The sequence below is a fragment of the Haliotis cracherodii genome, unplaced genomic scaffold (genome assembly GCF_022045235.1).
Source record: "Haliotis cracherodii isolate W230 unplaced genomic scaffold, xgHalCrac1.p SCAF_3, whole genome shotgun sequence".
NCBI classification, from domain to species: Eukaryota; Metazoa; Mollusca; class Gastropoda; order Lepetellida; family Haliotidae; genus Haliotis; species Haliotis cracherodii.
Genome location: NW_027266286.1, coordinates 11,201,531 through 11,216,794, shown reverse-complemented (window position 1 = coordinate 11,216,794; position 15,264 = coordinate 11,201,531). Strand labels below are relative to the sequence as shown.

Below are 15,264 nucleotides of genomic sequence, written 5' to 3'. Positions count from 1 at the left end.
TCCATGCAATTGGGATCGATGACATGTATCAACCAAGTCAGCGAGCCTGACCACCCGATCCCGTTAGTCGCCTTTTACGACAAGCATAGTCGCCTTTTACGGCAAGTATATGGGTTGCTGAAGACCTATTCTACCCCGGAATCTTCACGGGTCCAATGGGCAAAGGGGCAGGATGGATATGGTTTTAAGCCTCTTTAAGCATTATTCCTTCAAAATCACACCAGAAATGGGCTTCACACATTATGGCCATGTTTGGAAGAGAACCCGGGTCTTCGGCGTGACGAGCGAACGCTTAACCACTAGGCTACCCCATCACCCAAACGAAACAGGGGAATATTTAATTTTTAAAGTATTTTTTTAAGTTGACTTGAGGTATATTTCTAAATAAAAACTCATCAAATAATCGTTTTAGCAAAGGTACAGGCGGTTAGTTAACTTTTTAAAAACATGTTTCTTTATAGCGATGTGTGAGTGAGTTACAATTTAGCATCGCATCCATATTATATATAGCGACAAGTCTTCAGGCATGAAGCACGGACAGCTGTTTAGCTTCATATGTTTTTGGCATCCATTAAGGTTAAGGGGGATTACAATTTAAAGTGTTTACTACTTAATTGTGTTCTATCCAAAGGGCATTGTCTGTTAATATTTCAACGTAAATGGTTTACTGAGTACGAAGGTTAGTTTTTACATTGAATTTCTTTACGTAATGATTCACTGGTTAGCTGCAGTGGGGTAGTCCAGTGAGTATTGCGTTTCCCGTTACGGTGAAGATGCGAGTTCAGTTCCAACACTGGTACAATGTGCGAAACCCATGCTCATGCCCCCCGCTGTCATAGTGCTAAAATATTGCTAAAAGCGGCTTAAAACCATCTCACTCACCCACTCTCTCACAAACTCCTCTGATAAGGTCTTCTGTTTTAAGGCCTTCCTTCTGCGGTCCGCTCGTCACGATATGGCTGAAATATTGTCGATGGGACGTAAAAACTCACTCACTCACTCTGCTTGGCGTGGGTAATGACGTGTATTGTGTTGCAGGATCAGCTGTTGAAGAAGGGGATGGTCATCATGCGGGAAGGAATCAAGAATGACAGAGGTAAGACAAGTTTCGACAAAGTTACTAATACATTTGGGGCGGTCGGGTAGCCTAGTGGTAAAAGCCTTAGCTCGCCACGCCGAAGACCCGGGTTCGATTCCTGACATGGGTACAATATGTGAAGCCCATTTCTGGTGTCCCCCGCCGTGATATTGCTGGAATATTGCTAAAAGCGGCGTAAAACCATACTCACTCACTCACTAATACATTAATTTTGATATATCATTCTAATTCCAGTATTTCAACATTGAGATGTCCAAAGTCATTCATTAAGTTAGGTTTTAGCAGATGGGTTGCTTATGTGTGAGCATAAGAATAGCCTTCTTTTTGGCTGACTATTTCCATGCCATAATTATACTCCCACACGTCCCTTTCCGGGAAGAAAGCGCCATCATTCACTTTCTTGTTTTGTTTGTTTGTTTCTTTGTTGTTTAACGCCGCACCCTTGTGTATGCTTGTGTGGTAGGATTAAATCACTCCCCTTAAATTTCATTCTATAGTGATTTTGTCCTGGGATAGAAACCCGATCCTTGGCCTGACACACTCCAGAGTGAAATTATCGTTGGATCAAATCCTTGACATGTATTTTGTACGCGGTTTATTCCCAATACTATTGCCTTCCTCGCATAGCGAACAGGTGCGGTGAAATTTGGTTTAACGTCGCGTCCAAGATTACTGTATTTATATAGCCACATGCATGCACGTGTGGGCGTGGCTGCTTGTACTAGTCCGATTTTTATAGTGCTAGCCTACTGAGATACCATGCCGCAGTTTAACATGAACACCACACTCTGATACAGTATACTGACTCCGAGCCGACCAGTCCTTGTTGTAATCCCTCAATGACGAGAGCAGGCAGGGTAACAATGAGTACCATCTTTTAAAGTCTTTTGGTATGAAGCGGCCGGGGATATTTCTTACTTAACATTTTATTTCAATATAATTCCTTTTGACCAGGCACTGACCTCTTGAAGAAGCTGGGAGACACGTGGGATTACTTCTACACGGAGATCCTGCCTGACCTCCAAGCGGTGCTCTACCCTCTCAAGGTGTGTACTGTTATACCCCGATATGTTGGTGACGATACACCTTTATTTAATTCGCCATCTAGTTTATATCTAAGAAATAAACGACTCGTGGTCGTTGTGCCTGTGACCATATATAATTAATGACATATTCTTGCTTTACAGACAACCGGTGCCTCAATACGACAAGTAACATTAGTGGAATTTAGAAACATCGTCATGCTCAAAGTCAGCATCGAAGGTAGTGCGTTTGTGTCCTTCTTCCAATTATTAAATATACACAAATCTTATATTTATGTACTAAAATGACTATTCTTATCAGATTTCGTTGACAGATTAATTCTAATTAAATAATATGTATTTGTATGTCTTTATTGTTTAACGCCGCACTCATCAATATTCACGCTATATGACGGCGGTCTGTAAATTATCAAGTCTGGACGAGACAATACAGTGATTGGTAATGTGAGCATGGCGTTGGGTAGTTTGACACTCCATCAACAAGCCTGACCACTAGATCCACTAAGTCACCACTTATGACCAGCATAATTTGCTGAGGAACAATTCTGACGCAGGAATCCACACACATTAAATGGTACACCTTTCGCCAGAAACGTACCACAGGCAGTATATATGATACTCTAGCTGCCTATTATTTGTTCATGCTAACCTCCCATCAGTTATAGTTGGCATTCCCTTCTGTAGTCATCAATCAGCCCTTGGTCCAACGCTTGTGATTACAGCCGACAGAAATAGGGATCGTGTCGCTACAGTGTGTTACCTTGCCGATTGTGCATTATCGATACCCGACGTGTTGCTCATGCTGTCAACCACTTGTCCGCCTGTCTTGGCGTGTTTGTGTCCCGACAGTCGTGACATAGGCTGGATATTGCTGACTTTGGCATAAAACAACATTCACTCCCTGATCACGATATTCATTTATTTCAATAAACCACTTTCAGATGCCTTGGACAACCTGACCGGTGAAGTGCCTCCCTCTATCCGACAGATGCTGCTAGTTCTACAGGTGAGTGAGCAGGCTTGGTGATAGCAATCATTGCCACAGAGGGGACGTTGGGTGGTTTAGTGGTTAAGGTGTTGGACCATTATGCCAAAGACCGGGTTCGAGTCTCCACATGTGTACGAGTATTGTGTTCTCGGGATCAACACTGTCTGGAATATATGTGAAGGCGACAGAAAACTCGCTCACTGTGCACAATTTGTCATTCTGTGTTTGACCGAACATTTTCCGATTAACAAAATATTTCTTAAAGAAGACAAAAAGAACACACGACGTCAGAGAATGTTGCTTCGTTTGTTACAAATATTGTAAATGGTTTTATCCTCGTTACTAGAACGGTACCCGTGAAGATCCAGGGTAGAATAGGTCCTCAGCAACCCATGCTTGCCGTAAAAAGCGTCTGTGCTTGTCGTGAGAGGCGACTAACGGGATCGGGTGGTCAGACTCGCTGTCTTGGTTGGTGCATGTCATCGTATCCCAATTGCGTGGATCGATGCTCATAATGTCAATCACTGGATTGTGTCGTCTTGACTCGAATATTTACAGACCGTCTTCAGAAAGCTGGAATATTGCTGAGTGCGGCGTTAAACAGCAAAACCAACAAATACTAAGATGGGTGTGATTCCAAGATTTACTCTTGTTATTACCAACCCGCGTGGTGGTTAGCCTAGCGGTTAAAGCGTTCGCTCGTCACTCCGAAGACCAGGGTTCGATTTACCACATGGGTACCATTTCTGTTGTCCCCTGCTTTCATTTTGCTGGGATTTTGCGGAAAAACGGCGTAGAACCATACTCACTCACAATTACCATCCCTTGCCAACAACATACACACATTGTCGTGGGTTGCACTGATATAGTGACCGACAACCACAAGTGTCACTTCTTGTTTTCCTCCGATATTAAGCAGGCATGCCGCTACATAAACTACTGACGTCTTCAGAAAGGTATTAATAAAACCCACACTCTTTGCGATGAATTTTGATGGTATTATGACTATTGATCTGTTTGACCAATAACAGTGGATCGAGTTACCAACCTTATGAACACTTGAGACATTATCACAGATTGACAGTTGTGCTTTTTCCTTTCAGGGCGCATGCGAGACATTTCCTGGAGAAAATTATTACAAACTGGAGAAACTAGTCGCCAGAGTCATCGTTCCTTATCTTGGACTCCGTGGGCTGTATATGGGAAACCCCGAACCTGTCATACGCTCGTCATCACGGATTACCCCGAAAGTCACAATCACAACAGGTCAGTGCCGTCTAGTGGGATTTTTGGTTAATAGGTATACATGTTATTAGGCTGATTAAAAACACATATGTTTCTCCGTGAGTGAGTGAGTGAGTATGGTTTTACGCCGCTTTTAGCAATATTCCAGCAATATCACGGCGGGGGTCACCAGAAATGGGCTTCACACATTGTACCCATGTCGGGAATCGAACCCAGGTCTTCGGCGTGACGAGCGAACGCTTTAACCACTAGGCTACCCGACCGCCCTTATGTTTCTCCGACAATAAACATCGACGTGACGCGCCGATGCCCGGGAAACGTTTCCTTTTTAGCCTTATGTGTAGGTGTGTAGGGATGCAGTTTGGGGATTTTTTCGGATTATCACAGTAATATTAATGTAGTGAAACACTACCATTATGACCCACGTGAAATCCGGGTTAGAATTGATCTTCAGCAACACATGCTTGTCAAAAGGGGCGACTAACGGGATCGGGTAGTCAGACTCGATGCCTTGGTTGATCCGTGTCATCGCATCCCTACTGTGTAGATCGAGGTATATTGTGGATACATACATATACACAGAAAGTCCAGATGTGCTTGGTTGTCAAAACTCCTCTTTGCACACAAGATCTGTCGCCGTTCAACGGCTCTTCAGGTGTAATGAAAACTTTAACTACATTGTAGTGAAGAAAGTGACTATAACGCCACACGTCTTTAGCATCTACTCTCGTGCTTTGAAGGGTTTTAGTTATATGACTATCAATGTCCAGTATCATATCCATCTATAAAAATGATAGTGCGACGTCATTGATGAGGTTCTGCTGACCAATGCGCAATTTTAGTGTAGAACTATTGATATCTCGTTTGTACCTAGAAGTATACCTAGACAGCATATATTTGTGGTACAACTGAAACACTTCTTGTTTTGAAGTAATCAGAATTTTGACGAAATCGTTGCACGGTATGCAACCTAATACCCTAGACGCAACGTGCTCCCTAATGAGTGAGTTGTGTTTTTGACGTCGCTTTTAACAGTATGCCAGTTATATCACGGCGTGTCAGGTTAATGTAGGAGGAAAGCCCGAAGTGATGCAGGTCTCAGACGCTTACCACTTGGGTGAAAGCCCCGAACACGGGTATGGTGCTGACAAACCTAGAAACATAATCGGGGCGAACCGGGATTCGAACCCACAATCATAGGTTTCTGGTGTGCCAAAGGGACGCAACTCTGCAAAGCAAATCGCGACTCTTTAGACGACTGGGCCTCCCGTGCCCTCTGCACCCAAATGAACACAGGACTATTGGCGTTATGGAAAATGCGGTGACGGCATCGATGAACAATGTGACACAATCAAAACGAGTCTGATATTTAAATATTTATGATCTTGTTCTATTTCCAGGAAGCACAGAAAGTGTGTCGAAAGAGCATGACAGACTTGACGAGACAAAACACACATGGTCTCCAGTAATGACTAAAAAACATGCTCACAGGTTCGGAAACGGTCTCCATGGTAACGCAAAACTCGCACCGGTGTTTGAACATGTATATGACGGCGGAAGAAGACACAGTATAATATCCTAGCATCAGTGTATCACGCAAGTGTAAGAATCATTCAGTATGGCAGCTGTGTCGCCGTCTTTCACCAAACACGTCACACGTCTTTGCGATTTTCTATCAATCTTCGAAGAGTTACCGAACCTGTTTCGCCTACAGGTGGAGTTCAATTACAGCTATCCAATGGGAACTAACTCCGGAAATAGCTGCCCTCAAAAAAGCCATGTCCGATGATCACTGGTGGGAATAGAAACAACAATTGTGTTTTTATCCTGAGAAAAGGGACAGGACCTTCGGAGACCTGGGATTCGAGAATGACAAGGATGGACTCTGATGCATCACCTTCGAGATAAACAGTACGAGGCAGCTTCGTAGGCGATGTCATTCCGAGACTATATGTATCCTGCTGTTGTGAGTGACGCTGTTCGTAATGTGTGTGTGTCGTTACGGAAGCTGTTTCAAAGTCCCAGCCCACATTCTTGGAAGCGGCAGACTTGTGAAAAATATTGGATTTGCTTGCTTGGACATGGAATTACCTTCTTCATTGATGAAGTCTTGCTCAATGATAGGACGTGTAGTACATCCACTCTTGTCTTTCATGTACAAAGCAGTGCCTGTGTGTCAGTGTCATAGCATTCCGAGTGATAAAAGCATTACGTTGTTGTCATCACCATGATAACAACAAAACATGATAACAACATTACACGATTTGCCAAACATGCAAGTTACCCAGAACGTCTCAAACGAATCATTCTTCTGAGGTGTATGTTGATCGAAAATGCTTCTCCGATGTATAACTTATTATATGTGATAAAATGACTACGATCTCAACCCTTATCCAACACCTGTGTCATTCTTGTGAATGTGTTGCTCTATTACATACATGGAAGATGAAGGTTTTCAAACCAAAGCTATTTCTTAAGGCATTGAAGGCGGGCATGTATAATATGTCCTTTACATCATGTGTGGACAGTAGTCTCGTTGTGTTACAAATACGGACAATGCTGTTCTTTCGTAAAGACTTTATCATTCTTGGTCCATTTCGTGTGTGTTAAGTTCAGAATATGTGGAAGGGGATGGTATATGTAATACATGTACACACAGGATTTTGATTGGAAAAGACACATATCAGGGCCAGATGGTACATCTTCAACATGCCTTCTGTGCCTATTCAGCGAGCTAGTACTTGATGCCATCCAGGATGCGTTGGGGCATCTTGCTTGCTATTTACGACCATGCCAAATAATATTTATATATATCATATATGAAATATGTATGCACAATGTCTGTACTGAAACAAACATGGCGGTCATGTGATAACTAAGTCATTCCACTTCATGGTGTAAAAATATGTTTCGGATGCAATAGCCATCCAGTGATATTCCTTAGTTATTTATTTATTTTGTAAAGGCAAGACTGATTTGTTACAGAGAGATAATTTTGTTTAAGTATTAAATATATTCAAAATGAAATTATTGTTTGTTGTATCGTTGATATAGTATTTCTATTTCATGTTGAATGTGGAGGAGCTATTGGCAAGAGAAGATTAAATACATGTTTGTGAACTATATTCAATTAAGTACGAAAGAAACAATTGTAAAAAATTATTATTATCCACATTTTAAGTGTCAAAACCCTCTCCGTAATCATTAGAAATGAGTCCTTTATTAAATTCCGAATATATTATTGTTTATAAATGACTATGAAATAGTCATGATACCAGGCGTTCGCGAAAAGGTGAGCCTATCCTTCCCCACCTGTGGCATCCGTGACAAACACATGCACCGGCAAGTGAAGTGTTTACATAAACAAACACGAGAACATACGGTGGACGTCAAAATAGGGAATTGCATGAGACACCATTTTGGTCACTGATGCGTCAAATTTGGAAATGTTCTCCACATATCTACCATAGAGCCAGACCAAACAACTAGAGGGAAGAGGCTTTTTCAAATCTTCGTAGAAAGAGCATGATCAGTTAATGCAGACATCAAAGGCTTGAGCTGTTGGAATATTGCTCGAAGGCTGACAAATGGCAAGTCGCACACATGACTGAACAAAGTGAAGGCATCCATACCGATAACCTTCCAGATCTAAAACGTGATGACAACTGTATGTTGTGGAAACCAAGGGCTATATTTTGGTTGGTTTGTTTATTACTCCTCAGCCAGCTGTATTCACACATGGGTGTGTCATGTAGGGAGACATTGATGTGTTATGTTGGACAAATTAAGGTGTCTCTACCCAATTTCACTCTCTTAGAATTAACGTCTGTTTCCATTAAGGTTTTGCACCACTCCATAAACAGAAATATTGGATCATGCTCTGTGGCTTAAACTGTAGCTAGTCAAGGGCCTGAACACCGTAACTCCCATACGTTTACATGGCAGTTTGGTTGTAAGTTTTGGACAATCGACCTGACTAATATTTTGATGCGAGGCATCAACACGGCTGCTAACACTTGGTTCATCAAATTCAATTTACAATAAATTTTTTTCTCAAAATATTTAATCAATACAGGAGGCATGGTTTAAAACAATATGGACAATACAGGTTTCAATTCTTTCCCTGTTTCACATCTTTCTCACATCATGTTTTTTTACTTTTCCCTTACATCTTGAATTTGACACACAATGTCTCCAAACTAAATGAGTGAGTATGGTTTTATGACGCTTTAACCAATACTCCAGCAAATATCACAACGGGGGACATCAGAAATGGGCTTCACACATTGTACCCATGTCGGGAATATTTGGCATAACAAGCGAACGCTCTATCCACTAGGCTACCCATCCGTGCCACCCCACAAACCCACCCCACCCCAACCCCACACACACCCCACACACCCAGTTCATGAGCGCAGTAAGCAGTAGACTATTCAGGTCAGGTTGTATCCCTGGAAGAGGTTAATGACTCACTGTGATGTGACTGAAATAGTTGTTGACTGCGATGTGAACTGACCATTTAGCATCATTTACCCTTACTTGGAAAATAGCGTAAACATATATATATAAATAAAAATATTTTGTTCCAATAACCTAAACTGACGAGCCAAAGAAACAAAAACAGATCAATACCAATGCCAAGGAAGATAATTGTATTGTCAAAAGACATGACTTAACATTACAAGGTATGCCATTAGAATGTATTAGAATCAAGTTGACCTAAAATGTGCCCTATTGCAGTTTGAGAGGTGTTATGCTGATGAATGGTTTGTTTTGGTCGGGAGACGCAGGGATGGGGTCTGTTGTAAGGGTTTGCTTTACCTTTTCAATTGCCTGTTGGCAATTGTTGGACCATTCTAAAGGCGTGTCTATTTTGAGAAGGTTGTAAGGAGGGAAGGTGATGCCAGAAATGACGAATGTCATTGACATTTTTAGATGGTTGGATCTGTGTGACCGATCTGTTTTTCGAAGGATTGAAGGATCGAAGGATTGAAGGATCGACATGGATGCCATCTTTGCTGAAGATGCCCTAAGAAGGTGACATGTTTTGTCGCAAATTTACATTTGCTTCATTTTAGAATGAGTCCTGCTTCTTTGATCTTTTGGAATACTTCCTTGAGGCGATTCAAATGTTCAGAAAACGTTTTGGAAAATGTTAAGATGTCATATACATAAAGTAATATGTAATGCCAAGTCATATCTTTTAGTGCCTGAAATGGTTTGCTGAAATGCCATGGGAGCATTTTGAGGCTGAAAGGGAGTCGATTCCATTTAAAAACACCATCGGCTGTTATGAAAGCCAACCTGTGTTTTGCATCTGGATGGAGTGGTATTTGCCAAAAGCCACTAGCACAATCAAGGACACTAAAAATGTAAGCATGGCTGTCACCTATATTGGCATGAATGACATCTTCAAAACGTGGAGGTGAGAATATAGGCTTGGTAACTCCATTGAGGCATCTATAATCTACAGCAAAGTGGTTGGTCTTAATCATGACAACTGGAGAGTACCATCCTGAAGATCTGGGATGAACGATATTGGCTTCTAATATTTCTGGCACCTGACTGGAACATTCTTTCCTAATGGCTGCATTTTGGTTAGTCTGATGGGCCTGGCGTCACCTGTTTCTCTTTTGTGATGATGTAAGTGAGTCTATATTCTGACCAGTCTGAGGCAAAAACTGATCTTTGTTATTGGAGAAATGCACTTTACTGTATAATTGTACTTTCATTATTGTCACTATTTTAAAAACGCTTTTGAGCACAAAAGCTCCACAATGTTCTGGGGTATTGTTATAGTGCAAACCACTTTAATAGGCTTCTTTAAAACTTCATTTATCTAAAATACCTAATTGTTTCAATGTGTTTCCAGAGTGCACAGAAGTTCTATCTCCTTTTTCTGTTTAATGTATACAACAAAAATTTAGTGTATCGCCTCTAATCATAAGCCCCCTCTGGGCAGGAGCACTAGCACTATCTCTAAACATCAATTAACACCCCTTACATATATAAGAATGCTTTCTTATACTGCTTTTCTCATTGTTCTGTTTTAAAATCACCTACAACTGTACAGTTATAATTTTTACGGAACAGTGAGTACATGTTAACATTATTTCCATATATTGAATTTGAAATGTGAAAAAAATAAACAAATAAAAAAATCTTAAAAAGATGTCAGCTATCTTTTAAGAAGCCCCTAAAAATGAAGAAAATATACCATGACTCCATCCAAACATATCAAATCCTCTGATCCACCTACCCCTGTAATGAATGACCAGTTCCTTATTGCGGTAAACATTCTCACAAGGTCAGGATTTTCAGGGTATAAATGAAAATAAAACTGTGGAACTAACAACTAATCGGTTATTTTCAGAACTAGTTGACCAAATATGACATGTTATAAAAACTTGTTAAAGAACTGTGTGTACTATTCAATTACCCATATCCATAAGTTGCACATTCAATTACCCATAACCGAGAGAGTGAGTAGGTTTAGTTTTACACCATTTTTATCAATATTCCCGCAATATCAAGGAAGGAGACGTCAGAACTTGTCTTTATACATTGTACCCATGCAAGGAATCGACGCCGGGTGTTCGGTGTGATGAGCAAAAGCTTGAACCACTAGGCACCCAACAGCTGCCTACGTTTAAGTCTCATATTCAATTACAAATAATGATGCCCATACGTTAAGCCATAATGTTTTCTGTAAGTTAAGAATAACTACTGACCAGTTTTGTAATGTGAAGACTTCACATCCGCATCCAGAAGGTTGTGTAGGGATGAGCACCCCTCATCCCTACTCCCTCCCTGTACACACCCACCCACCACTTTTTGAAACGTGCTTGACATTCAGTGGAACAGTACCATAAACTCAGTTGCTGAAGTGTTTAACAAAAATGACACGACTAACAAAATGTTTCTTGTGAACCCCGTTTCCAAAACCTGTATCCGTGCTTGAATATGATCTCCCCATTAACTGTAAGATGAACATATTTACGCTTGAGAACTACCAGAGTGTCTGACTTGCTAGTACCACCCATTGGTCTGAACAATGTATCTGCTCAGTGGGCCATGCTTGTGAGTCTCTGATTATGTTGATTGCAGGTGAGGTAGATCACACGAGGTTACAGGTAAGACAGGTAGATCACACGAGGTTACAGGTGAGATGGGTAGATCACACGAGATTAGCGTCCTTGGCAAGTTTGTAGAACAAACTGTCCGTGTTCTGCAGCATATTGGACGGGGAGTCGAAGTCCACCACTCGGCCCTGGTCAAGGACAATAATTCTGTGGAAGAAATGGATGCCTTTATGTGGATTCTCGAAATACATAGCGAATCAATCTCTGTTACTGGATTCTGCCACTATGGCAGAGTAGCTGACACCGTTCATAGCCATTGATGAGTGCCACTGCTTGCAGTCATGTACTCAGTCAGGTATTACTGGGTCGATGAAAACTGACGGAATAAACCGATGAATATCAAACTCGGATGTAAGAAAAAGAACATTATCAAGAGTCTTTTGTTACAAACCAAGTCACAAGACCAACATGGCTTGTCCATGTCCTTTTCCCTCTTTACCCGGCCAATTTCCCCGGCCATCACCCCTTATGCACCAGAAAGACAGTTACAATCCTTTTCTTATGCTGCCAATGGATCTCAAGACTTCACCACAGAACTGTATATATGTTTCCCATCAACTAGCCCTATGAGCAAATGCTTGGTGGATGGAACTTGGTGCTTTATAAATGGACAAAAGTAAGACAGAGAATGGGACTTCGCCCAGGAATTTCTGCCCAGTCGAATCCACCCCGAACTTTTAGGAGAATGTGAAGACTCCCCAACACTGCAGCCTTCTGCATTACCAAGATTGTCAAAAGGGTTGTATTCCTGGCAGTAAACACGGGTAGGCTCCCATTGTCAGTCAACAGTTTTGGGAGGTACCAAACCTAAGGCAAACTAATGACTAAGGGACTAATGGGGAGTCGGACAATTTGGAACTAAGGATGCAAGCGTGACATTTCGAAATTGAGGTCCGCATATTTGCTTTTTTTCCCGAATCTTGTCAATTACATTAGTGTCAAATGTGACAGAAAATTCATGATATATACGATTTCATTTGATTTATCCAACAGGACAAGATCAGGTTTCTTGGCCTGGATAAATCTGAGGCTATATAAGGGCCTATTCTAAGAATTTTATATTGAATATTTTCCGTGACGCCCTCTGCATATTCTGGGTCGTACTATGGATGGACCTCCGTGTCAAAACCACAAGCCTGGCGGAGACGGTAAAAAAGGATCGAGGCACACCATCATGTCGCTTAATATAAGATACTGTGTTATAGCTGAGCATCCACTGACAATGTGTTGGACAGTCTCATTAAATTTACTGCTTAATCTACTTTTCAAATTTACATGTTGATGCAAAAGCACACATTGACGGTTTCGAGTGGGAAGTAACTGGTCCTGGGCAGCAAGCAGAAAGCCTTCTGTTTCACTTTTCACTGTGCCACTGTACCGTCCAGGAGTAAAGAATCATCAACAACATTTACTGACATCTGAAATCATGTCCAGTACATCCTTGGCTACTTTAAGAAAACTGTGGAATGCCTTGTTTCCATTTTGAGTCTTGACATGCTTCACAAGAGGAACATCAGACAAATAAATGTGTGCACAAGTGCATAAATACAATTCTATCACGAAGAGCCTCTACGTTTATCAAACCACGCCCTCCCATTGTATGATAGGTAAATGTAAGCGAATGAAATATGGAGTCCTCCAGAGTTGGCTGAGATGACGTAGAGATGAGGCGTGTCTAAATGTCACCTACTTGTCGTAATCCATGACGGTGTTGAGTCTGTGGGCGATGGTGATGATGGTGGAGTCGTGGAACTCGGTTCTGATGGTTTCCTGGATGAGGTCGTCCGTTTCCATGTCAACGGCCGCCGTAGCTTCATCAAGAATCAGGATCTTGCTCTTCCGCAGCAGACAGCGGGCCAGACACACCAACTGACGCTGTCCCACACTGAGAGGACAACAATATACGGAAGTCAGGCTGCAGAACACTCACTAAATCAATCTCTCGGTTACCATCATGGTATTTATCATCGGTATCTAATTTTACTCCCGTCTCAATTTCTGGATTCATCTTGAAATACGGGGGCCATGTTATTTAACACTGCAGTCAGCAATAGTCAAGCTATGTAACGGAGGTTGTAAATAATCTAGTCTTGGCCCGGTAAACCAGTGACTGAAAACATGAGCAGACTCCATGCAATCAACCGAACCTGACCGAATCTATGCATTCAAACCCCGTAAATCAATATATTGATCATTGGTACCTTTATTACCAGTGGACAGTAAGGTTACTAGTTAAGTAACTATAGAAAGGTACAAGCTCTCTCTACTCTTATCTTGAAATTATCGCCCGAGAAGAAGGTAGTCCGGGTTTACCAATAGTGGTTTTCTTTTGCAGTTTTTCGCAATTATTCGTATGAATGGTTTCACCAAACGTGTGAATAGGTTAACCAAACGTGTGAATAGCTTAACCAAACGTGATAATAGCTTTACCAAACGTGATAACAGTTTTACCAAACGTATGAATAGACTCACTAAACGTGCGAAACCTCAGCAGACAAGGTTACAAGAGTCAATACAAATGTCCAATCTTTTTATCTTTCGACAAAAAACAACAACAAAGGCCTCTGTGGTCTAGGAGAGAGGAAGGTCCGGGGTTGGATCCCCGACCGCGTCATACCAAAAGACGTTAAAAGATGGTACTTGTTACCCTGTTTGACTGTCGGCATTAAGGGGCTAAAACTCGGAGTCAATATATCTCAGTGGGCTAGCACTATGAATCGGCATCAGTCCAGACTAGTACAATCAGCCATACACACACGCGTGCTTCACGTCGCTAGTGCAATAATCTTGGACGCAACGTTAAACTTCACCTCACCTCACCTCACCTCACCTCGACAAAAAATGTTGTTGCAGAAATTGGTTTCACCTGAGATTTTCCCCTCCCTCGCCACACTGATACTCCAGGCCGCTGGGCAAAGAGTCCACAAAGTCCTTCAAGTGGGCTTGACCCAAGGCTACCCAGATCTGAGCGTCCCGATACTGACCGAAGGGGTCCAGATTCATCCGAAGAGATCCGCCGAAAATCACCGGGTCCTATTCATATGAGAAAAAATATTTATTACCCATATTAAATTACGAAAGCCTAATGGTACCAAAGTGGCACCATCATTTTCTCTTTTTTAAATCGAAATTACTCGTATTTTCAAGTATTTGTGAAATTTTGAGTTTTGAAAACAAACTTTAAATATCGAGAAAATAATCGAAGTAACGAGAAACAAATCGAAATTTCGAGAAAATAATTGAAATAACGACAAAATAATGGAAGTAACGAGAAAAAAACACCTTGAAATTTCGAGTTTTTAAAATAAAGTCGAAGAGACGAGAAAATAATTTTAATAATGAGAAATTTCGTTTTGAAAAACGTGGAGGGGGGTGGAGGGGTGCCCTCGAAATGCGCTGTTTAGAATCATGAATGAGTGAATAAGGTTTTACGCATCTTTTAGCAATACACCAGAAATACAATGGTGTACCTGTGTCGGCATGTGAACCCGGGCCATCGTCTTGACGAGCAAGCCCTAGGTTACCCTGATTCATCTACGTGCCTCAACGAGTTTCTGCTGGTGCCTACCTGTGGAAGAATGGTAAGCTTCTCCCTGAGATCGTGTAGGCCCAGCTTGCCCACGCTGTACCCGTCTATGAGGATGTCCCCTGATGCTGCCTCTATCAGTCGGAACAACGCCACTGCCAGAGACGATTTCCCCGCCCCCGTACGTCCAACAATGCCGACCTGGAAAGTGAGAGTGAGTG

At 41.8% G+C, this 15,264-nt stretch overlaps 2 protein-coding genes across 4 annotated transcripts in view; one reads left to right on the top strand and one right to left on the bottom strand.

The window, feature by feature from the left end:
- Positions 1–7,402, top strand: part of LOC139473784 (proline-rich protein 5-like) — a 66,461-nt gene extending 59,059 nt beyond the window's left edge. For all 3 annotated transcript variants that reach the window (XM_071256540.1, XM_071256541.1, XM_071256542.1), the window contains 6 exons: positions 1,039–1,096; positions 2,054–2,145; positions 2,287–2,362; positions 3,084–3,148; positions 4,234–4,396; positions 5,776–7,402. In XM_071256540.1, coding sequence (XP_071112641.1) covers positions 1,039–1,096; positions 2,054–2,145; positions 2,287–2,362; positions 3,084–3,148; positions 4,234–4,396; positions 5,776–5,957 — 636 coding nt within the window. In that variant the 3' untranslated portion in view covers positions 5,958–7,402. The remainder of the gene's footprint in view (positions 1–1,038; positions 1,097–2,053; positions 2,146–2,286; positions 2,363–3,083; positions 3,149–4,233; positions 4,397–5,775) is intronic.
- A 4,118-nt stretch (positions 7,403–11,520) lies between these two features.
- The window catches only part of LOC139473783 (multidrug resistance-associated protein 1-like), a 47,216-nt gene continuing 43,472 nt past the window's right edge, over positions 11,521–15,264 (bottom strand). The window contains exons 27-30 of the mRNA XM_071256539.1: positions 15,086–15,244; positions 14,384–14,550; positions 13,208–13,402; positions 11,521–11,664 (exon numbers count right to left, since the gene is read on the bottom strand). Coding sequence (XP_071112640.1) covers positions 11,553–11,664; positions 13,208–13,402; positions 14,384–14,550; positions 15,086–15,244 — 633 coding nt within the window. The 3' untranslated portion in view covers positions 11,521–11,552. The remainder of the gene's footprint in view (positions 11,665–13,207; positions 13,403–14,383; positions 14,551–15,085; positions 15,245–15,264) is intronic.